This window comes from Artemia franciscana, unplaced genomic scaffold (assembly GCF_032884065.1).
Source record: "Artemia franciscana unplaced genomic scaffold, ASM3288406v1 Scaffold_3194, whole genome shotgun sequence".
Taxonomy (NCBI): Eukaryota; Metazoa; Arthropoda; class Branchiopoda; order Anostraca; family Artemiidae; genus Artemia; species Artemia franciscana.
In genome coordinates, this window is record NW_027063868.1 from 3,997 (window position 1) to 29,879 (window position 25,883).

At 34.4% G+C, this 25,883-nt stretch overlaps 1 protein-coding gene and 1 long non-coding RNA gene across 4 annotated transcripts; one reads left to right on the top strand and one right to left on the bottom strand.

Moving 5' to 3' along the window:
• Positions 1-860: 860 nt before the first annotated feature.
• LOC136043135 (uncharacterized) lies at positions 861-25,807 on the top strand. Of its 3 annotated transcripts, none has more exons than XR_010621559.1 (3): positions 1,468-3,292; positions 22,313-22,491; positions 25,474-25,807. It is a non-coding gene; the product is annotated as an uncharacterized LOC136043135 (long non-coding RNA). The 3 variants fall into 3 exon arrangements; XR_010621561.1 differs by lacking the exon at positions 25,474-25,807 and adding an exon at positions 25,005-25,449; XR_010621560.1 differs by lacking the exon at positions 25,474-25,807 and having other exon boundaries at positions 861-3,292.
• Positions 9,679-10,514, bottom strand: LOC136043136 (transcription initiation factor TFIID subunit 9B-like). Its single transcript, XM_065728066.1, has one exon. The coding sequence runs from the start codon at positions 10,456-10,458 to the stop codon at positions 9,679-9,681; it is 780 nt and encodes a 259-aa protein (XP_065584138.1). The 5' UTR covers positions 10,459-10,514.
• Positions 25,808-25,883: the final 76 nt, after the last annotated feature.

The following is a 25,883-nucleotide window of genomic DNA, read 5'->3' on the forward strand; positions in this document are numbered from 1 at the left end:
GGGGGGAGGGGAACCTAAAATCTTGGAAAACACTTAGAGTGGAGGGATCGGGATGAAACTTGATGGGAAAAATAAGCGCAAGTCCCAGATACATGATTGACATAATCGGAACTGATTCTCTCTCTTTGGGGTAGTTGGGGGGGGGGAGTAATTCTTAAAAATTAGAAAAAATGAGGTATTTTCAACTTACGAACGGGTGATCGGATCTCAATGAAATTTGATGTTTAGAAGGATATCGTGTCTTAGAGCTCTTATTTTAAATCCCGACCGGATCTGGTGACGGGGGCAGGGAGTTGGGAGGGGGAAACCTAAAACTTGGAAAACACTTAGAGTGGAGGGATCGGGATGAAACATGGTTGGAAAAATAAACACAAGTTCTAGATAGATGATTGACCTAAACGGAACGGATCCGCTCTCTTTGGGGTAGTTGGGGGGGGGGTTAATTCTGAAAAATTAGAAAAAATGAGGTATTTTTAACTTACGAACGGGTGATTGGATCTCCACGAAATTTGATATTTAGAAGGATATCGTGTCTCAAAGCTCTTATTTTAAATCCTGATCGGTTCTGGTGACATTGGGGGAAGTTTGGGGTGGGGAAACCTAAAATGATGGAAAACGCTTAGATTGGAGGGATTGGGATGAAACTTGGTTGGAAAAATAAGTAGAAGTCTTGCATACATGATTTACATAATTGGAACGGATCCGCTCAATTGGGGGGGGGGGGGGGTAATTCTGAAAAATGAGAATAAATGACGTATTTTTAACTTACGAAGAAGTGATCGGATCTTCATGAAACTTCATATTTGGAAGGACCTCGTAACTCAGATATCTTATTTTAAATCTCAACCGGATCAAGCGTAATTGGGGGGGGGGGCAGTTGGGGGGGACCGGAAATCTTAGAAAATACTTAAAGCGGTGAGATCAGGATGAAACTGGATGGGAAGAATAGAAACCTGTCTAAGATACGTGACTGACATAACTGGACCGGATCTGCTCTCTTTGGTGGAATTGGGGGAGGGGGTAATTTTGAAAATTGAGGTATATGTAACTTACGAAAGGGTGACCAGATCTTAATGAAATTTGATATTTAGAAGGATCTTGTGCTTTAAAGTTCTAATTTCTAATTCCGACCAGATCCTGTCACATTCGGGGGAGTTGGAGGGGGAAACCGGAATTCTTGGAAAACATGAAAATTTGGGTATTTTTATCTTACGATAATATGATCGGATCGTAATGAAATTTGATTTTTCGAAGGAATTCATGTCTCAGAGCTCTTATTTCAAATCCTGACCAGATCTTTTGACATTGGGGGGAGTTGGAGGGGGAAATCTTGGAAAAACACTTGGAGTGGAGGAATCGGGATGAAGCTTGGTGGATAGAATAAACAAATGTCCTTGATACGTGATTGACAGAATTGTACTGGATTCACTCTCTTCGGGGGAGTTGGGGGGAGGGGTTCAGTGATTTGGCGAGTTCGGTGCTTCTGGACGTGCTAGGGCGATGAAAATTGGTAGGCGTGTCAGGGAGCTGCACAATTTGACTTGATAAAGTCGTTTTCCCAGATTCGACCATCTGGGGGGCAAAAGGGAGAGGAAAAATTAGAAAAAACTAGGTATTTATAACTTACGAGTGGGTGATCGGATCTTAATGAATTTTGATATTTAGAAGGACTTTGTGACTCAGAGCTCTTATTTTAAATCTTGACCGGCATTAAGCCTCTTATTTTCCTTTTTAAATCAATCTATTGATTCATAGAATTTTGTTAGAGCTCATACCATTTGATCTCTTGGCTCTTAGCTCTTCTCGCCTCGTCACAAGTGTCGTATGAGCTCTTGTTTCTTTTTGCTTTTGTTTTTTTTTCAGGGGTGTTCTATCGACCCATTAGTCCTAGAATGTCGTGAGAGGTTTCAATATAACGAAAATTAAAAGTTCTAGTGCCCTTTTTAATTGACCGAAAAATTGGGGGGCACCTAGGCCCCCTCCCACGCTCATTTTTTTCCCAAAGTCAACAGATCAAAATTTTGAGTTATCTGTTGTGCTCAAAATAGTCGGAAAATATGATAACTATGTTTTTGGGGATGACTTACTCCCCCACAGTCCCCGGGGGAGGTGCAGAAAATTAAAAACTTTGACTAATGTTTGTATACAGTAATGGTGATTGGGAAGTGCACAGACGTTTTCAGGGGGATTATTTTGGTTTGGGGGGTTGAGGCTGGTTGGCTGCGTGGGAGGATTTTCATTGGGGAAGAGAAATTCCATGAAGGGGACGCAGGGTTTTCTAGCATTATTAAAAAAAACAATGAAAAAATACATTCGAAAAAGTTTTTTTTTAAAACTGAAAGTAAAGACCAGCATTAAAGCTTAAAATTAACAGAAATTATTACGCATATAAGGGGTTCGTCTCCTCCTAAATACCTCGCTCTTTACCCTAAAGCACTTTTGGTAATTTCAACTATTTTTGAAAGCTTTTAGCTTCAGTTTTTATTGTTGAATAAACACGGCTGATTTTAGTTTGAAATGCGCCATATCCAGCTGATATATCAGCAAAAATATTTTTCACAGCTTCTCTTTTAATAGTGTTATATATCTCCTTTTTTTATTTTAGTATGCATAGTATATGATTTTTTTTATTCTTAGATTTGTGGTCCAAGCTATTGTCAGATATTTGTCACTAGTCCTTTATCAAGGTTTTAGTCTACTATTGAACCTTCTTTTGAAAGAGCTAACAGAAAAACTTTTTGGGATAACTTCTCCAGGAAGATCATTCTAGATCCAAGTGCAACGTCCAATGAAGCTAATTAGTATTCTTTTTAAATTATTTATACTTTTGTTTCTTTATTTTGTTTTGAATTATTTAACTTGGAACTTTTAGATAATGGAGCAAATGAGCTCATATGCCCCAGTGCAGTCTCCAGGGCCTTCGCCACTATATCCTGCCTCTGTTACTTTGAGTGTAGGGACTTGACGGAAAAGTCCAATGTCGCCAACTGCCATTCATTCATCTCAGACTCAACGCACAAAAGCACAAATCCCAATTTTAAATGAAACAAAAACACCTGATAAAGGGCCTAAATTTACGATGGTGTTAGTGGTGGTTCTATTTTGGTTGAAGAAATCCTGATAGAGAAATCTGGCAAAGTAGTTGTTGATGGTGTTAGAGTCGAAAAATTGTAGAGAATGAAAAATCCAGTGTAAAGAGTGCAAAAATATGATAATTGGATTAAACTGCCAAAGGACTAAGGATATTGGAATTATGAAGCCAACAATCAAGCTCAGCAAACTATCGCTTGAGGTAATCTTTTTTTGGTTTTATGAGTAGTTTTGACTTTGTTCATTTATCTTGAATTATTTTATCACTCTTTTATTTTATATTTTATATTAATTTATTATAATATTGTATATATATATATATATATATATTCCATCAAAAACAGTAAGTATGCACTACTTAATCATTGCTTAAGACTTATACAGTATAGTAAACTATAGGCCTATTCATAAACAAACAAGGTCAAAGTAATTAGGTTTGTCTAGGTTAAAGTGTAATACTTTAAGATATGCTTTTATCAGGATATACCTAGACTTGTTGTCCTCCCCTCATTGGTCTTTGAATCTGGTTAATCTAAAGAACCTTCCTCCCAAAAATAACACTGAAGTTTTGAGTCATATATTTATGAGATTCACTTACCTGGGGGGGGGAGTGTTGCAAATTTCCTCATGGATCTATGCAGTAAAATGGAGAGATAAACTCTATCCTAATATACTGTCTTACAAAATACCGTGTCCTAGCTTACTTAATCCTGCCTGCATGTTGGGAGCTAAAAACTTACAATATGAGTAAAAAATTTTTTTTTTTATTCTTTATCGAGATATATCAGAGATCCAGTGATCATAACCAAGGATTTAGTCTTGTAATGCAATTGTTGACGCAATTCAATAAGAATATAACTGGATTTAATGTTTAAAATAGTGATAATTCATGATTATTAGGTATTGTAATGCCTTAATTAATTGTTTCTAGTTCCAATTCTAATTACAGTGTCTTAATTCTCATTGAAGAATTAGGTTTGTCTAGGTTAAAGTGTAATACTTTTAACATATGCTTTTATCGGGATATACCTAGACTTGTTGTCCTCTCCTCATTGGTCTTTGAATCTGGTTAATCTAAAAAACCTTCCTCCCAAAAATAACACTGAAGTTTTGAGTCAAATATATTTATGAGATTCACTTACCAGAGGGGGGGGGAGTCTTGCAAATTTCCTCATGGATCTATGCAGTAAAATGGAGAGATGAACTCTATCCTAATATACTGTCTTACAAAATACCGTGTCCTAGCCTACTTAATCCTGCCTGCATGTTGGGAGCTAACAACTTACAATATGAGTAAAAAAAAAAAGATTTTATTCTTTAACGAGATCTATCAGAGATCCAGTGATCATAACCAAGGATTTAGTCTTGTAATGCAATTGTTGACGCAATTCAACAAGAATATTACTGGATTTAATGTTTAAAATAGTGATAATTCATGATTATTAGTGATTGTAATGACATAATTAATTGTTTCTAGTTCCAATTCTAATTACAGTGGCTTAATTCTCATTGAAGAGAACGTTGTGTATACCCTTGTTTTATCATAATAGCATTTCTCTGGAATCAGCCGAGATGGTTTTCTTCCTCCTCCGATAGGGGGTGCAGGATAAACCATCAGTTTTGGCTTACCACTCTCTTTGTTTTTTATTATACTTTTAAATTTCTTACATTAACAATATATTTTTTTTGGGGGGGGGGCATAAAACCTAAAGGGAGATGAACCATGTACCTCTTTGTTCTTTTACTAACCTTTCTAATTTCCTTGTAGATTCATTTTTTTTTTCTGTTTGACGAATCCAAGTATAAACTAATTGCATTGAAAATTATAAATTAGAATGCAAGAGAAGACAGGTTCAATTCAACCCGATACCTCAATTCTAATATAATTTCTGATTCCGATAATATTTATATTTTTCATAATTTTTATAAAAAATTTTTAGACTCCTTTAATGAAAGGAACATCATTAAAAAAGCAGAAATTATTCCACGTATGAAGGGGTTGCCCCCAATCTTGATACCTTGTTCTTTACGCTAAAGTTTTCAACACTGAATAGCTTGTTTTATTTTCTAATCGCTAAAATGGCTCAAATGAATTAGATGCATATGCTAACAAACGAAAAGTTGATAGGCTGACGAGATAAATAGATAATTTTTTGTAATCTTAACTTCTATTATTGACAAAACAAGGAGCATTACTACTATTAATGTGTCTTTTTGGTCGATTCGATGTTTGTTTGTTCTGTTCTCCATGGCTTTCTTTTTTTTAGCTTTTCTGATTTGACAGTTTTGTATTGTCCTTTTTTAAATATTTTTAAGCCTACAATCTTCTCTAAAGATGGATTGGCAAAGATTTTGTGTAGGTATCAACACATTTTTGTCTTCTGAAAGTTTATCTTTTTATTCTTGTCATCAGTAAAGCCCCATCCCCTCCTGAAATGAACACAGTGCATAACTCATCAATAGTTTTTAGCTGTATAATTTCTAGAACCCTTTCAAGTTTCCTGTCCATCCCACACTCTCGATAGATGGTTAATATCTAGCCAAATATCAGACCATTGCCAACCTTTTAGTATTATGTAAATTTATAAAAAACAACACTTGCCACATCTTTTTTTTGTGAGTGTTTTTTTTTTCGATTGATCTTATTTCTTTGTAGAAAAATATGTTAAATAGGCGGTTTTATTTCGTTTTATGTTAAATATTAAATGAAAAAAAAAGTTTTTTTTTAAACTAAAAGTAAGGAGTGACATTAAAACTTGAAACGAACAGAAGTTACTCCGTATGTGAAAAGGGCTTTTCTTCCTCAACGCCCCGCTCTTTACGCTACAGTTTGACTCTTTCTCTTAAGTCTACTTTTTAAAATAGTAAAAAACTTTGACGTAAAGATTGGGGTGTTGAGGAGGAAAAGCCCTTTTCATATACGGAGTAATTTCTGTTCGTTTAATTTTTAATGCCGCCCCTAAATTTTAGTTAAAAAATGTGTTTTTTTTAATTTCTGGACGTTTTGAATTAATTCATGCTTGGATCTTGGCTCTCCACTCATAAATAATTAAAATGAAATTTGTATATTATTTTTTTTTGGCTAAATGGCTTTCTCATAGTTTTAATCGGAAGATTTTGAGAAAAAAGGAGCGAGGGAGTTGGCCTAGTTGCCCTCCAATTTTTAGATTGCTTAAAAAGGTAACAAAAACTTTTCATTTCTTAAGAACGTTTTCATTAGTAAAAAAATATACATAAGTTACGAACTAACTTACGTAACGAACTTCCATATTCGAATGTTTTTATTGCGTGTATGAAGGGACTCACCCCCTCGTTAATACCTTGCTCCTTACACTAAAGCTTAATTTTTTTCCCCAATTCCTTAAGAATGACCCCTGAATCACAAAGGCTGAAGAATAAATAGTTGAAATTACTAAAAATATTTTAGCGTAAAGAGCTTGGTATTACTAGGAATAAACCCGTAATATACGTAATAATTGCTGTTCGTCTTAAGTTTTAATGATGCTCCTTACTTTCAGTTGAAATTACTTCATTGAAATTCTCTTCCCCCATGGAAAATTCCTCAATTGAAAGATCCATCCACGTAATCCCCCCATCAACTCCCCCCCAAGCCAAAAAAATCCCCCTGAAAAAGTTACTACACTTCCCAATAGCCATTACCATATGTAAACACAGGTCAAAGTTTGTAACTTGCAGCCCCTCCCATGGGGATTGTGGAGGAGTAAGTCGTCCTTAAAGACATACTTATTAGGTTTTTCGACTATGGTGAATAAAATGTCTATCTAAAAAAAAATGAGCGTGGAAGGGGGCCTAGGTGTCCTCCAATTTTTTTGGTCACTTAAAAAGGGCACTAGAACTTTTAATTTCAGTTAGAATGAGCCCTCTCGTCACATTTTAGGACCACTGAGTCGATACGATCACCTCTGACAAAAAAAAAAACTATTGATGGGTAAGACTGATCTTGATGAAACTAATATATTAAAAATCAGGATTAAAATGCGATTCTTTTGATGTGACTATTGGTATCAAAATTCTATTTTTAGAGTTTTGATTACTATTGAGCCGGGTCGCTCCTTACTACAGTTCGTTACCATGAACTGTTTGAAAGAAAATCTCCCCAACATTAAGACTTAAATCAAGCAGACATTATTCGGCATAGGGGGGGGGGGGCTTAACTTTTTGTAAATTCTTTATTAGAGACTGCTCAAACACAAGGACCGTGGTAGTTTTATAGAACATTAAGATTTTAGCATAAAGACCGAAGGTTGAGGAAGGGGTCGACTCCCTCATATTTTGGTAATTTTAGCTAGCTCCCAAGTCCCCCTCACTTTTTTGAAGCGAGTATTATCTGATTAGCTAACAGGGGTATCAGTCCCTAACAGGACTTCTTCTATAAAAAAAAGTCTTATATACCCTGGGACATAAGTCACAACCCTTCCCTCGAGCTCAGTGAAAAAAATAGTTTTTTTTTTAAGATAATTGTTGGGACTGTTTCAAATAAGCTAGTTATCTCAAAATCTTGATTGGATACAATTTGGGGAAAGTGTGGGGTGGGGGGGGGGTCTAGATTTCCTCTGATTACTTTTTACTCACAAGTAACTAGAACTTTAAATTTCCAATCAAATGAGCCATATTTGAAGTTCATACGGTCACCCTTTACATAAAAACCTTATATTTCTCCAGGATGTAGCTTAAAACTCTTGCCCCCAGCTCTGGGTGTAGTGTTGACCCCAGTATTTTTGTTGTCTTGTGGTGAACGACAACGCCTGCCCCAAAGCCCAGGGTTGATATTGACCCTGGAGTTTTGTTATCTGATCTTTAGACTATTTTTAACAAAATGACTATCTCAAAATTTTCATTGGATGTAATTAGGGAAAAAAGGGCGTGGGGGCAAGTTGCCCTTCAATCACTTTAAATTCTTAAATAGGGCACTGGAACTTCGAAGTTCCAATCAAAAAGCCCCTATGTAACGGGCCATGGAGCCTTGTAGGGGTAGAGAGTTATTGTTGTCCTTTTATTTTTGATGTTAATAAACTGAACTGAACTGAAAAAAAAAAATGAGCCCCTCCAATGTTTATACTACTTCTGTGATATGAATTGCCTCTGAAAAAAAAAAAATAACGATAAAACATTGGAGTCTTATGGGTAATAGCCTTATATCAGAATTTCTGATCGTTTAGTTCATCAGGGACTTTGAATGGCAAGTGTTGATCATGTTAGTGGTTGCCCAGAATACCAACATTTCTTTAGTTTTTGCAATATATTATTTCCTATTTTTCGGGATTGTGCCCACTCACTAATGCCTGTCCTTCTCCAAAATAAAATATTGAATGCGTGCCTGGCGAGTATTATGTGTTATTTTATTAATATAAAAGCAATTTTGAAGAAAGATTGGGATATATCAAACAGTTCATGATAAAGAACTATAAGTAGAGAGAAGTGGCTGAGTAGTAACCAAAAATAAGAATAGAGTTTTGATAACAATACATGCATCAAAAGAATTGAACTTTAATGCTGATTTAAAATATACATAGTTCTCTAAGTTTAATGTTACCCAGGAAAAGTTACATTCCTGAGAAAACTTTCCTCATTTTTGAAAAAGGGGTAAATAGCTCCAAAACGTCAAAGGATCTTAATAAAAAATCTCATAATGGGATTCAGCATATCAGAGAACCCTACTGTAGAGATTTTGAGCTCCTATTCATAAAAATGTAGAATTTTGTATTTTTGCCAGAAAAAGGATTATAGGTGCATGTTTACTTCTTGTTGTTTTTATGTTTTGCTTCTTTCCCGTGGATGTGCGTATTGATAGAGGGCTCACCTGGAAATGCTCATTGGAAATACTAAGCTCTGGTGTCCTTTTTAAGTAACCAAAAAGATTGGATGATAGCTAGCCCCCTCCAACTCCCCCCACCCTTTGAAGTCATCTGATCAAAATTTATTGTCATTTTGTTCAGCATAGTTAAAACGTCCAAATAACTATTCAGTTGGTGATAAAACGAACCCCCAATTTAGAGGGCTACCTCATTGTCAGATAATGGCAACATTTTTAAAAAGGGATAGGAGAGAGGACTGGCCTCTTCCCTGATCCTAAATGTGAGTGCCCATGTATGAGTTAGCTAATAGTGAAAGAATTTTTTTTTCAAGACCTATTTATATATTTAGGTAGTTTTAGCTAGCTCCCAGGTCCCCCTCACTTACTTTGAAGTGAGTATTATCTGCTCAACCGACAGGGGTGTCATGAAGAGGCTATCTTCACTCATTGTCGCCTGGTTTTGCTAAAATTATCTTTTTTTCTATGCCAAAATCGAATTGGGGAAGATGTTCTTTTTCTCTATATATCAAAAATTTACGACAAAGAGAACATCTTCAAGAATGACAAACATAGTATAAAAAAACACTACCAAGAATCTAAAAACTAGCTTAAGCAATAATCAATTTTGATATCCATAAAAACTCAAAATTTTCAAACTAATATAAAAAATATTAAACAAATAATTTAGTATCTGTTGAATCGAAAAATTATAACTTGTTCTAATGAATAAATGCACATTTGTCATTAAAACATTATGGAAATCATAAAAAAAATCAAACATCAAAATGCATGTCTTCTCTTTCTCGTTTAATTCCCCGGGCATCGGTGACACACTCTTCATTTGCAATAGATAGTTCCGCCAAATCCATTGTCTGTGTTTGACCTGTTGAGCTACCAAGCTTAACTACTGCTCTGGGAATATTCTGGGGTTGCACAGAAAATCCAATAGTTTGTGTTGTCATTTTTGAAGGCCCTGGAGGTTTGATAACAACGCCAGAGGGCGTTCGAAGGGTAGTACCAACAATTGGACGGGATTGCAGTGGAGTTTGTGTCAAAGGTAAGGATTTTATAGCAACAGGCTGTCCCAAACTAGGAGCAATTACAGACCTTTTTATAGGTTTCAATTTGTAATTGCACGCCGTTAAACAGTATCTGTCAGCTGGAAGTCTTAAACCACAGTGAGCTTTAACAAGGGATAATGGAAGTGCATTCTTTGTTCTTGCAATATCCATAAGAACCTCTCTGGGTGGAGGAGTTGTAAAATCTTTCTCTACACGAAGTGCAACAGCAAGCCTAACATCTTCAATATCTATATTCTTCTTGTTGGCATGATTCGAATAAATTTTTGAATCATCAAGCATTGATGTCACATATTTATAAACAAAATCCAGGAGCTGGTTGACTACACGAGGATCATATTCTTGCACGCCTAGTTCTTTAATAATCGATGAATTCACCAATGCATCTTTAGGATGACGAGTTTTGAAGGTTCTTTGCTTGAATGTTTCATTTCGCGTTTCCAGCATACATTCTTCAAATGTAATATTTCCCATATTCTGATCTTTTTCTGTAAAGTACTCTAATATCTATTGTGTTGTTGCTTGGTGTAAGTTAGTTTCACAACTAGAAAGTTTTGACGAATTCATTTCGTTATATACACAAACCGCATAGCTTTTACATATTTGCACCAATCAATGCAGAGAGAACCGATGACGTATGATCTTGGGCTTTTACAATCGCTATGTTCATGTTCATGTTACATGTTCCGTTTCATTGTTGTAACAGCCCAATTCGTCCGTGTTACTTGACTGTAAGAGCCTCATTCATGTAACAGCGCTATAATCTTGGAGTCTACAATATTACCTACGTGATAACACAGTATGCATTTAACTTCTGTAATGGCACATAACAACAGTAGGATTCAAATTATTAGATATATATTCAGCCATCAAAATATATGGCTGAAACCAAAAAATCAGCGTGGTTCAACCTGGCAATTAGGCTCAAATAAATACCAGAAGAACATTCTTTTTGCGAATTGTACTTATTTATATATTTCGGCAGTTTATTTTATTTATTTAGTCCTATTTTTTTAGAACCTCTTTAAAGTACAAAACAAATTAAGTGTTTTGTATGCAAAACAAATTTGAATATAAGGAAATAATAAACTCATTGACAAATAAAAACACGTGATAACGATGAAAACGTGTCCCTATCTTTGGCAATAACACCAAAAGATTTTAACCGTTGGGAACATTTCCAAAAAGATAAATTGGATTATCAAAACAAGTGTACCTGGGAGAAGATCACAGGTGTCGCAGGATATAAACAAACATATGATTAAAATCAACTTATTGCTATGCAGCCAGAATAAATAGTTCAATATAGAAAGGTTGAGTAATTAGATGGCTATGAAAAAATTATTAAACAATGAAAAAAAAAATGCATAGAATTATTCAGACAATAGGGCAAAGTAATAAAAAAGTAAATGTGGTTAATGATTTACTGAAGACTAAATTAGATTCATTGCCAAGGTGTTCCAAAAGGGTAGTATTTGGTCCAAGGGGTGGGAAGTCAGACTGTCGGAACATACATGGTTCATCCAAACTCCTCTCCAAATTAGAATCATTGCAAAGTTGTTCCAAAATGGTAGTATTTGGTCCAAGGGTCCCTTTTAATATCTGATTGATAAATTTCATTTCTCGGATCTCGCATTTCAAGTGTTTTTGGGGTTATCAATATCATTCAACTGTGAATAATACACGGCTTGTCCTTTGTTTCATGAGTTGTGTGACAGTCTTTGTTAAATCTCTTTTTGCGGCTTCCAGAATATATTGTTTTGTCAAGCCATCCGTATACAACAAAAGAAATTGATCTAACGCGTCCTATTCTCTTAGTTCCAGGTTTCCTTTCTCTCCTGAGAATTCTTGGGAAAGTTCTATTTGAAAAAAGAGACATCATTTATATAATATCCTCAAGAAGGCTTATGCCAGCTTTGCCTCTGACTTAAATTATCTATATTGGTCTTTCTTCTACAGTTTGTCATGGCAATTTGATTTTCATTCAAAAAGATAACAGAGATTTTCCGAGGAAAATCTCCCCACAAAAAGCATCTTCAGACTATTCCAACCCCGCTGATAATTTCCTTTGGATAATGCTCCTGGAACATCTCCACATGTCAAATTGAGTCGACAGAGAGAAAGCTAAACAAATGTAAAGAATCTTTCAAAACATACCTCTTGACAGAAAACTATCCCTGTGAAAAATAACCCCCTCCAAAAAATGTCTGTATGCTTCCTAATAAAAAAAAACTATGCGTAGACAAGTGTGCAAATTTCATAAAATACACCCCTCTTCCTAGGGGCTCTGAGGGGTCATGCTATCGCCAAAGGCGTAGCTATTGGACCTTTCAACTATGCTCAACAAAGCGGCTATCCTACAGTTTTGATAGAACAACTTTTGGGTGCGGTAGGGCCATAGGAGCAGGGCCTGTTGACCATCTAGCTTTTTGGTCATTCTAGGAGAACACTAGAATTTTTTTTAATGAGCCCTCTCCTGGTATTCTAGCATCATTTGTTCAATTCGATCACCCCTGGGAAAAATACAAATAAACACGCATCCGTGATCTTTCTTCTGGTAAAAAATACAAATGTCTCATTTTTGCCAACAACAGCTTGAAACCTCTACAGTAGGAATTTGTAAAACGCTAGTAATAATAAGTTCATAGCTTGTAGCCCTTCCCCTGAGGACTCTGGGGGGTAAAGTCGTCTTGAAAGGGGTAGCTATTAGATCTTTTGATTATGCTGAACAAAATAGCTACTTTAAAATTTTGATCAGGTGATCTTAGGGAAAATGGGGCACGGGAGGGGGTTAGCTGTCTTCGAATGTTTTTATCACTTGAACGGGGTACTAGAACTTAATCATATGAGCCCTGTCCCGATCATCTAGTATACTAGTTTGGCACAATCACTCCTGAAGAAAAAACTTGCATTCGTGATCTTTTTCTCGCTAAAAATACAAAATTCGATATTTTTGTATTGAAGATCATGAAACCTCGACAGTACGGTTCTCTGATATGCTGAATCTGGTGGTGTGATTTTCGTTGATATCGCTTGATGTTTTGGGGGTATTTCTCCTCCTTTTTGAAATTTGGGGAAATTATCTCAGGCACGTAACTTCTAGCAGGTAATGTTAAATTTCATGAGTTTTATATATTTTGAATAAGCATCAAAATAGAAACAGTAACTAATTAGTTAAATTTCCTTTCTTTTTTTCACTCTGCCCTAGTGTCTGAATAATTGTATGCAGCCTTTTCATTGTATGCATGAGTCATTCATGCATGAAGTAATTTTTTATAACAAGCAAAGGACTCGATTTCTCTATACTGATCTTTTTATTCCCGCTGCATAGCAACAGGTTGATTTTAATCATACTTTTGTTGATATCTGTGATCTCTCAGATACGACTGTTTTGCAGGGAAACAACAATGACCAAACAATTTACGTTTTGCTAAAATCATTCGAAATTATTGGCAAGTGTTGCAGTATGTTTACATTGTCACGACATTTATTGTTATTTGTCAATGAGTATTATTTTTAGGTAGGAGGATTAAGAACACTTAAACCTAAGGATAATATTTCAGTTTACGGTATATACGCACTTTATTATTTCCCCTTGGTAATACTAGATGGTAATGGTTTATTTTTATTTGCTAGAAACGATGACGATTTGCAAATCCGTTTCTAAGCTTTGTAAATCCTGCAAGTTGTAAATCTTCATACAAATAGATCCTAGTCAATGTAAATAGTCACTGCAGTAAAAAGGGTAAATGGGAGAGAAGGCCTTATAGAGTCTAGGTTATACAGAAAAGCTTCCTTTTTTCAAATTGACATTAGGACATTTGAATTCTGGCAAATTCTCAAAGTGTAAAGTTTCCTCTGGAAAATTATTTCCTAAAACTTCCCTCTCCACATAAACTATCCCTGTTAAAAATAACCCTACCTTAAGTGTATATATGTTTCCCAGTGACAAATACTATACATAAACAATGGGTAAGTTTCGTAAAATACACACCTCTTTCTAGGAGATTTGGGTGGTGATGTTATCCTCAAAGGCGTAGCTATTGGACCTTTCAACTATACTCAACTAAGTGGCTATCCCACAATTTTTTTTCTTTTTTGCAATTGACAGCTTGAAACCTAAAGTAGGGTTATGTGAAATGCTGAAATTGATGGCGTGGTTTTCATTGACATTTTGAATTTCGGGTGGTGGGGGATATACCCCCTTTTTAGAAATTAGGCAAATTTCCCCAGGCTTGTAGTTTTTTTTAAGGGTGACGTTAAAATTAATGAATATTATATATTCGGAATTAGTATAACAAGTGGACTCTTTTGATACATGTATTGATAATTAAACTGTTTTTGAGGGGTGAGGTAACTATTTAACCGTGTCGCTCCTTATGTACAGCTTGCTGCTACCAACTGTTTACCGTATTTTTCAGGGGGATCTTTTGCCTGATTTATGATTTTTGTCCGTTAAGTTTTACCAACAGAAGTTTTAACTAAACAACGATAGTGTTAATTTAACAGCTGTTAATGAAGGGGTTTAGAAAAGGTTTGTCATAGTATTTAGGTTATTTTAGCGAGCTTCCAAGTCCCCCTCACTTACTATGAAGTGAGTATTATCTGCTCAGCCGACAGGGGTATCATGGAGGGGCTACCTCCACTCATGTGGCCTGGTTTTGCTAAAATTACCTTTTTTATGTGCCAAAAAAGAATGGACAAAAATGTTCTTTTTCTCTATATATTCAAAGTTAGGCAAAAAGAACATTTTTTAAGAACAACGAGCATATTAACAAAAATTAACTTAAAAAGCATTCAAAACTAGCCTATGGAATAATTAATTTTGATAGTCAGAAAACGAGAATTTTGAAACTGCAATCCTATAAATTTCTTTGAAGTTGAAAAGAAATTTGTTTTTTTATAAGCATATCAGCATCTAAAACAGAAAATTCCAGAAAAAGACCTATTGTTCCAAAAAGTTAGGATTTGGTCCAAAGGGTGGGAAGTCAGACTGTCGGAACATACAAGGTTCATCTAAACTCCTCTCCAAATTAGAATCATTGCCAAGTTGTTCCAAATTGGTAGTATTTAGTCCAAGGGGTGGGAAGTCAGACTGTCGGAACATGCATGGTTCATCTAAACTCCTCTCCAAATAAGAATCATTGCCAAGTTGTTCCAAATTGGTAGTATTTAGTCCAAGGGGTGGGAAGTCAGACTGTCGGAACATGCATGGTTCATCTAAACTCCTCTCCAAATAAGAATCATTGCCAAGTTGTTCCAAATTTGTAGTATTTAGTTCAAGGGGTGGGAAGTCAGACTGTCGAAACATACATGGTTCATCCAAACTCCTCTCCAAATTAGAATCATTGCCAAGTTGTTCCAAATTGGTAGTATTTAGTCCAAGGGGTGGGAAGTCAGACTGTCGGAACATGCATGGTTCATCTAAACTCCTCTCCAAATAAGAATCATTGCCAAGTTGTTCCAAATTGGTAGTATTTAGTCCAAGGGGTGGGAAGTCAGACTGTCGAAACATACATGGTTCATCCAAACTCCTCTCCAAATTAGAATCATTGCCAAGTTGTTCCAAATTGGTAGTATTTAGTCCAAGGGGTGGGAAGTCAGACTGTCGGAACATACATGGTTCATCTAAACTCCTCTCCAAATAAGAATCATTGCCAAGTTGTTCCAAATTGGTAGTATTTAGTCCAAGGGGTGGGAAGTCAGACTGTCGAAACATACATGGTCCATCCAAACTCCTCTCCAAATTAGAATCATTGCCAAGTTGTTCCAAATTGGTAGTATTTAGTCCAAGGGGTGGGAAGTCAGACTGTCGGAACATGCATGGTTCATCTAAACTCCTCTCCAAATAAGAATCATTGCCAAGTTGTTCCAAATTGGTAGTATTTAGTCCAAGGGGTGGGAAGTCAGACTGTCGAAACATACATAGTTCATCCAAACTCCTCTCCAAATTAGAATCATTGCCAAGTTGTTCCAAATTGGTAGTATTTAGTCCGAGGGGTGGGAAGTCAGACTGTCGGAACATGCATGGTTCATCTAAACTCCTCTCCAAATAAGAATCATTGCCAAGTTGTGCCAGATTGGTAGTATTTAGTCCAAGGGGTGGGAAGTCAGACTGTCGAAACATACATGGTTCATCCAAACTCCTCTCCAAATTAGAATCATTGCCAAGTTGTTCCAAATTGGTAGTATTTAGTCCAAGGGGTTGGAAGTCAGACTGTCGGAACATACATGGTTCATCTAAACTCCTTTCCAAAGTAGAGTCGTCGCCAAGTTGTTCCAAAAAGGTAGTATTTGGTCCAAGGGGTGGAAAGTCACAATAAAAAGGTATTTCTAATTCAAAACTTGGATCCATTCTAATATCTATTGTGTTGTTGCTTGGTGTAAGTTAGTTTCACAACTAGTGAAGTTTTGACGAATTCGTTTCCTTATATATACAAACCGCTTAGCTCTGACATATTTGCACCAATCAATGCAGAGAGAACTGATGACGTATGATCTTGGGATTTTACAATCGCTATGTTCACGTTCATGTTGCATGTTCTGTTTCACGGTTGTAACAGCCCAATTCGTCTGTGTTTCTTGACTGTAAGAGCCTCACGTAACAGCGCTATTTTAATTATGGTTGTAATTAAAATCTTGCGGTCTACAATATTACCTACGTGATAACACAGTATGCATTTAACTTCTGTAATGGCGCATAACAACAGTATGATTCAAATTATTAGATATATATTCAGCCATCGAAATATATGGCTGAAACCAAAAAATCAGCGTGGTTTAACCTGGCAATTAGGCTCAAATAAATACCAGAGAACATTCTTTTTGCGAACTGTACTTATTTATCTATTTCGGCAGTTTATTTTATTTATTTAGTCCTATTATTTTAGAACCTCTTTAAAGTACAAAACAAATTAAGTGTTTTTTATGGAAAACATATTTGAATATAAGGAAATAATAAACTCATTGACAAATAAAAGCACGTGATAACAATGAAAACGTGTCCCTATCTTTGGCAATAACACCAAAAGATTTTAACCGTTGGGAACATTTCCAAAAAGATAAATTGGATCATCAAAACAAGTGTACCTGAGAGTACACTTGTTTTGATGATCCAATTTATGATTAAACAATAAAAAAAAATGCATAGAATTATTCAGACAATAGGGCAAAGTAATCAAAAAGTAAATGTAGCTAATGATTTACTGAAGACTATATACATTTTACAGAGACGATTTTTATACAGAATTAAATAAAAAAGCAAGTTTTTTGAACTGAAAGTAAGGAGCGACATTAAAACTTAAAACGAACAGAAATTACTTCGTATATGAAAGGGGTTGCTTCCTCATCAACGCCCCGCTCTTTACGCTAAAGTTTGACTTTCTCTCAACTCTTCTTTTTAAACAGTTAAAAAGGCTATATATATATATATATATATATATATATATATATATATATATATATATATATATATATATATATATATATATATATATATATATTTATATATATATATTTATATATATATATATATATATATATATATATATATATATATATATATATATATATATATATATATATATATATATATATATATATATATATATATGTATATGTATAATGTTCTAGTTTTAAGAAAAAAAACAGATTAAGAACCAATTGGGGAGGGATTTGTCCCTTCAAATTCCATTTTTTGGTATTTTCATTAAGGATTGCGTTTTTGGATATTTCAGAGGAAAAAATTCCACCTCTACAAGTTTGACTCTTTCTCACATCTCTTTTTTTAAAACAATAAAACTTTAGCCTAAAGAGCCTAAAGATTTCAGGAGGGAACAGCACTTTTCATATATGGTTTGTTTTAAGTTTTATTGTCGCTCCTTACTTTTAGTTTAAAAAAAATAATTTTTTTAATTTAATTTCTGAATATTTTTAAATTTATGCAGGTTTTCATTCTGGCTTACCGTATATGAATAATTAAAACGAAATTTGTCTATTAGTTCTACTTTTTTAAACTAATAATGCCCTTATAATAACTGTTTGATTTTAGTTCCAGTTGTCTAAGAATGACTTCTGAATCGCAAAGGTCTTTTAATTAGAATAATAACCTCTTTTAAATTAAAAAACAAAACAAAAAACTTTAGCGTAAAAGCGAGCTGCTGAAGAGAGGCGACCACTCTCATATAAATATTATTTTCTGTTGGTTCTAAGCTTTAATGCTGCTTCTCACCTTTAGTTCAAAGAACCTGTTTTTATTGTATTGTAATCGTTTTCTAAATATTTTCGGGAAATCCAGCCCCCCCCCCCTCCATGGAAAAATCCCTGTCCTCTTCACAAATTTCTCCTTGAAAAGATTCTCCCTGTAACTTAAATATATTATATTTGCGGAACTAATTTTGTAAGGCATAGTAACAGAACGGCCAAAGAAGACGAAACTTTTCTTATGAAGATGAAAGTCACAAGTTAAGCGATTTTCAAACGACTGAAATGAATGAAAGAAAATATTTTGAAAAGATATGTGTAATAATTTATGTTCGTTTTAAGTTTTAATATTATTTCTTACTTTCAGTAGTAAAAAAAAAGCTTGTGTTTTTTTTTTTTTTTAATTTAACAACATCCACAAGCCAAAGACATTTCACATTATTATCAAATAAAAATCATAGTTATAAGGCTGCATAAGAAAAATTAAATACTAAGATTGGCAGGAAAACTACACGAACAAATTATTGCTTATATCCACCATTTTCTGAGTTCTTCATTTAACAATAAAATTCATAAACAAAAAATTATTTCAAGACAATGTCCCCCACAAGGCTCCATGGCCGGGAAAGAACAGGGCAGAAAAAAATACCAACACAAAAAAAAATATAAAGAAAATCCAAAAACAAAGATGAGTCGCCCACCTTAATAATCCCCAAAAATGACAAGCTAGGCAGGGGTTAGCACATGATTTCACTAACTCAATTAAATATCCAACTCAATCCAGAGACATCAACTCCGAGGGAAACCGGAATGAAAAAACAAACAAAAAACAAAACAAACAAACAAAATTATTTACTAGCTAGAAAATCTCTAACATACTTTTTGAACATACCAAACGAGTGGCAGATTCGTACGAACTCTGGGAGCGTGTTCCAGATCCTGTTGCAAGCTGTCAGAGGGTTGAAGTCATACCTCACTGATGCAGTGTGAAGAACAAGTAACTTGTTGGAATTGTGGAGATGATAAGTCGATTGATCAGAGACAAAAGATATATCAAACAGTTCGTGGTAACGAACTGTAGTAAGGAGCGAACCGGCTCAATATAGAGAATACTGTCAATATAGAGAGCAGAATACTGTTGTTTCCGAGATGTAACTTTTTACACCACTTCTTGTATAAATTATTCCCTGTAACCATTACTATATGTAAACAATGGTCAAAGTTTGTAACTTGCTGCCCTTCCCCGGGAGTTCCGGGGGATTGAACTGTTCCCAAAGACATAGTTATTAGGTTTTTTAACTATGCTGAACAAAATGGCTATTTCAAACTTTTGATCCGGCGACTTTGGAAAAAAATTAGTTTGGGAGGGGGCTTAGGTGCCCTCCAATTTTTTTGGGTCACTTAAAAAAGCGCACTAGAAAAACTACCGCCAATAAATCAAAATCAAAACAAACAGAAATTACAATAAATAGCCGAGTCGAACTCAAAACTAGCAGAAACTAACATGGATAGGGCTCACAACCCCTATGCCTTCTCAAGGCCAGAACATAATTTGCACTCTAATAAAAAAATACAAAATAATATGTGTTGTCAGTTTAATATACATATGCTCATATTTATTGTTTAAAATTTTAATAATTTTCTATTTATTTAAGTTTTCAAAGTAAAAAAATATAATTTTTTTTCAGTGGAGTGCAAATTATTTTCTGGACTTGAGTAGGCGTAGTGGCTGTGTGTCTTAATCATTTTATTTTCTGCTTGTTTTGAGTTTGACTCGGTTATTTATTGATGCTGATTTGTAACGATTTTACGCTGGGTAGATTATTTGATTCTATTTGTTCTTATTTTTGGTACAATGGAGTTCTTTACTTTTCCTTGAAAAACTTATTTTGTGGATACATTTTTTTAGTAAATTGTCAGTAATGAACGGAAATATATTGGGAGAAAAATATTTCCTTTAGATTTTTTTTTTTAAAGAAATGATGAGACTGATGCCTATCAAAATTTGTGAAGGGCGGGACAAATTTTATCCATGAAAATTTAAAAAAGATCATTTTCAAAATTTTTGCTGGTGTCAGCTGTACTTCAGGTTTATTTTTCTATTTTTTAGATGGGAATCTGAAAAAATCATACAAACATTTTCTTCCGTGTATCAGGGTGTTCGGGGTATACATTATCGAAGGGGGGGGGAGGGTACACTGAATGTCCTTTAATGTCTGAAATTCCTCTCACAAATGGAAGTTTGGTCTCCTAGTACTGCTTATTAAAACTGAAAACCATAGAAAAAGAGTATAGGGTGATATCGCTTATGTATGCATGCAGTTTTGTAACCTTTTAGCTATGCTGAACAAGTGGATATCTCAAAATTTTGTTCGAACGGTTTTTGAAAGAAAAGGGACGTTTGAGTGGGGCTGGTTGCCCTCCAATCATTTTGGTCACATAAAAAAGAACACTGTAAACTTTAATTTCCGTTCAAGTGAACCCTCTCCTGATGTTTTAGGACTATTGGTCCGGTACGGTCATCCCTGAGAAAAAACACATCCGTGATCTTTCTTCTGGTAAAAAATTAAAAATTTTACATTTTTGCAGATAAAAGTTTGAAACCTCTATAGAATAGGAATTTTTTCGTGCTTGTTAGGTATTTCAATTGCAAACAAGAGAATTTGGTGAATTAATTGAGTATCGGTTCGGTATTAGTAGTAAATAGTAAAAGCATTAAACATTTCCCAGAGGATGTAGCCCCCCCCCCTTACTCCCTACCGACTTCAGTCATCAATCTTTTATCGATTTAACCTATCTAGTTATATTACAAATCTCATTATGAAAAGCACCAAGTCCAATTTTCTTTTTCAATAACTTCTTTTTTTTTCATTCTGAAAATTATATTTAATGTGTAGCTATTTGCTTTTTTTCAATAACTCCATTTCTGATCCATTTGCTGATGTAGAGTGTCTATTCATATCCAGTCCGCTTTCAAAGGTTTTAAGAGAAAACAAAATCTAATTTGGAAGTGATAGATTATTGAGAAAAAAAATCCTAAACATAAAGAAAAAGATTGACCTGAGAAAAGCTTGTGAAATAGGAAATATAGAACATATTTGCAATTTTGCAATTAACTATGTTCGCTTATGATCTTGATGATAACGCTCTGAGGTCTATATCTTATATAGTGCGAAATCGGAAGTTTCGAAGGTGGTATATTTGCATGAATACTAATTTGACACATATTGGGAGGCGTAATGGACCACTTATTTTCTGGTTGTTTTTTTTCTATTAGTTAGCTTCCTGTGTGATTTGTTTGATCGAATAATGAATCTATGGGCAATAACGTGAAAAATCACCAGATTTAGAAAAAACCTAGAAATACCTTAACAATCCAGGATATTTAAAAAATCACTAAATGAGAAAGCATCCCCTAACAGACCTCAAAAATCCCTATTATAGGGGGGAAATCCCTAGAATGGAAACACTGGACATAATGCTATCAATCTCAAGAAAGACACCATATTGTGTTTCGATGCTTCAAACCTTGCAATTACCTATGTTTTGAAATAGATGGCGCTGATGCATCCAGGGACCATTACATAATGTTTCAATTTGCATTAAAGCGAAAAAATATAATGCACTATATTTGCTACAATATTTTCCACCACAACTAACGAGATTTCAATATATTAATCTTATTTATAATAGATGTGTTATTCTAAATAAGTTATAACTCTTGCTCTAATACTCCTCCCAACGGCTTATTCCTTCGGGTACGCTATAAAATTATGGAAAACCCCAAAATAACTCGGGGTTTTACTAGTCAAGTAAACTTTTTCTGTGTGTATTTTACGTGGTATGTAATTACTAAATAAATGGAATGGCTAATCGGATTGAATGGAATTTGAAGTTGCTCCTCTTCAAATCAGCTGATCTGAAATCATAAATTATTGACTTTCCGCTATTATAGCATGTTATAGCATGTTCAAATTTACAAGTTTAAATTCTATCATCCAAGTCAGTTTTTTTTTCCCAAACAATAAAATCTTGACAAAAAATTCGTTCCCTCTTTTGAGAGGGCAATTATTTGACAATATGTGTAAACTGTTAAAAATTTGTTTCATATTAATCATCATTTTAGGTCAAATGCTTGTCAATTGGCTTTTGAGTGAATTGGATGAGGTAAATTATCAAAGACATTCTCTTGTGCAACTGGAAGTTCGACAGCCCATTATTAATTTCTACACTATGCTTTTGCATGCTGGGGTTATAAGACCTATTGAGGATGGTAACATGAACGGGGTGGATATGGACTTCGAGGTATGGAGCTTACTGGTTTCTCACGACCCCGAAATATCTAGTATCTAAAGGTGGCTTGGTTTAATTTTACGTTAATTACAAAAATAACGAAATATTGTAGTTGCATTTAATGTGAAAACTTCTTCTCTTTCTTTTTTTTTTAATTCATTTTTTTTTAATTGACAGTGGAACAAGAAATTGAAATAAACCCCAAGAGGAATAGAAATTTGGGCATGGGGTCAGCTATGACCTCATTTCAGCGGTTGAAAAAATACCGACAAAATGGTGCCCTTAACAAACTAGCAATTACATTGCAAAATAGGCTCTTCAAAACTGCACAATGCCGCTAGACTTTGGTCGCAGAATATTAAAACCCATTGATTCGTAGACAAAAGATAAAGCAGTTCGGGACAATGTATATAATAACCCGTTTTTCTATTTCTAGAAAAGGATCTAAAAACATGAAGAATAAAATAATTGAATTTGAGAACGCTGATAACTGAGGTCCAGGTTTTTCTTTAGATCTTAATCATCGGTGTTGTAATTTTGTAAAAATCCTAGGGGAGGGCGGGGGATAAAGTTGGAGCCAATATTTCCAAATCCAGTGAAAATGACAGTGAGAAAATAAAAATGAGCCATAAAGTACCATAAAGGCAAGGATATACTAAAGAAAACTGACCTGTTTCTCTTGATGCTTGAATTATACAGGCATATCTTAGTTATTACTAGATTTATAGTAGAAAATAAAATTTCAGCTGGGAGTGGGGGTAAACTGGGATCTGGATGAGGCAGTTGCCCCCCCCCCCCTGGTCCATAGCAAATTACGCCGCTGTTAAACATGTAATATCTTTTGAAACATTATTTTGCATACTTGTTGATTCTAAATTCAATACGTAAAACATTAATGTTGCATACTTATTGATTCTAAACTCAAACAGGTTAAGTGTAGTGGGACAAGTAGCTAATGTGGTTAAGTCATCAGGATATCAGTGTCATCTGGTATTGGGTGACACTTGACATTTTTCCAAGCTTTGGAATAACTCCATAAAGTCAAGGATATACTAAAGGAAACTGACATGTTTCTCTGGATGCATGAACTAGCCAGGCTTATCTTAGTTATTACAAGATTATTAGTAGAAAATAAATTTCAGCTGGGAGGAGGGGGCAAACTAGAGCTGGAGGAGGCAGTTGCCCTTCCCCCTGGCCCATAGTAAATTACGCCCCTGTTAAACATGTAACATCTTTTGAAACATTATTCAGATAATTTTGACTATCACACGAAATTTTGACTTAATAAATTACTTACTTGGAATTGACTTTTCTTCCTCGATATTGACTCAAAAGAGAATCTGTGAAAGAGAAATATCAAATTTTAGTCGGGAACTTAATCACTATTGTTTGTTTCTTTAAATTATCAAAAAATTACTTACTTGAAATCAGATTTTCTTCCTTCATGCTGACTTAAAAGAGAACCTGAAAAGAGAAATAGCAAATATAAGTCATAAACTAAAGCACAATTGTTTTTTCTTTACATAATTGTAAATTGCTAACGTAAAATTGAATTTTCTTCCTCCGTGTTCACTAAAAAAAAAGTTAAAAGAGAAATATTGAATATTAAACCTAAGCTAAACCAAATGTTTTTTTTTTTAATCTCACCGCGTTTCTACCGCCTCATTTTGTTCTATTTAATTGTTCTATTGTTCTATTTAATTGTTCTATTTAAAGTCTTAGCATTTTATTGTAAACAATAAGGCTTAAGAAGGCTGGAGATGGTGGTTTAAGAAGGCTTCTATATACAGCGCTTTATTGATGATTATCCAGCATTATGGAACTATCCCAGCTCTGGTTATTATCAAAAGTAACTTCCTTAGCAACCCAGAATGCTGAAGTCTTTCCTATGTGGAAAACACTTGTTAGGTTTTTTGTGAAATCTGTCTTATTTTAGTTCAAAGAAATGTTGCAAGTTAAGGCTTGGGATTTAGCTTAAAATGACATAGTTTGCTAAGATTCAGAATAATTATTTCATTCTGCTAAATTTTTTAACAGTAAAGTTTTGAATAAGTGCAAAGAGGACCTTCGGATAAAAATTTCCAAACTTCAAGATTTGATCCTGGATTTAAAAAAGGATATTTGCTCTCTTTTGTGGAATAAGAAGATTTAAACCTAAGCATAAAAAACGTGTTTACTAAGTAGCAATTGCTGAAACATAGTCTGACGTGCCACGTTACACCCTGACTTTCCTATTGTATTCCTCTGTAAGAAGAGGGATAATATGTTAAAACACTAATGGGGATTGAGTTAAAATTTTAGGCGTCTGGAAAGGGGTATAAAACATGATGCTGTAAGTATGAAGAAAGCATGAACTACTTTAAATTTCATAGATTAGATAGATTTTTCTTTATTCTTAAGTTGTTTGTTATTCACTTGGATATCATTTGTAAAATAGATATTCAGATCGTATGCTCACGAAACAAAAATGTGTATACTCTTATTTTTCCCTTATATTCTCTTATTTATTAATAAAAAAATTGCAGATGTCAGACAAAACTGAAACGGAATATGGGCGTAATTTTTAACAGCATTTTACTTAGAAGGCAAAACAGTCCCCATTGAAGAGGATATTTTGTACAAAGGATTTAAGCTGTCTAGCAAAATGTCCAAAACGGAACACTACAAGTAAATTCTATTGCATGTGGAATGCAAAATGCTATCAATGGCAAGAAAGACACAACATTGTTATTCTATGCTTCAAATCTTGAAAAAAGTTATCTTTGAAATAGATGGCGCTCTTGTATTTGCCATGGTCTAACTTGTGTTAAAAGGAAAACATGTAACATGTTGGCTTCAAAATAAAAACTAAATGAAACAAATTTATTTTTCACCAAAACTAATGATTTTGAATAGATATATTATTTTATGAATAGATGCGAATAGCGTTTCTTTGTATGAATCGTTGTATTTTTTTTTATTGATTATTTGTTTCTAATTTTCATTTTTCTGTAGAAAAACAAAAAAAAAATTGAAAAAAGGGGAAAACACTCCCTACAAGCCATAGAATGTCACACCATTGCATTCAGCGTATCAGAGAACCCTACCTTAGAAGTTTCAAGCTCCTATCTACAAAAATGTGGAACTTCGTATTTTTTGCCAGAAGATCTATCATGGGTGCGTGTTTATTTGTTTGTTTTTTCTTTTTGCTTTTGTTTTTTATCAGGGGTGTTCTATCGACCTATTAGTCCTAGAATGTCGTGAGAGGTTTCAATATAACGAAAATTAAAAGTTCTAGTGTCCTTTTTAATTGACCAAAAAATTGGGGGGCACCTAGGCCCCCTCCCAAGTTCATTTTTTCCCAAAGTCAACAGATCAAAATTTTGAGTTATTTGTTGTGTTCAAAATAGTCTAAAAATATGATA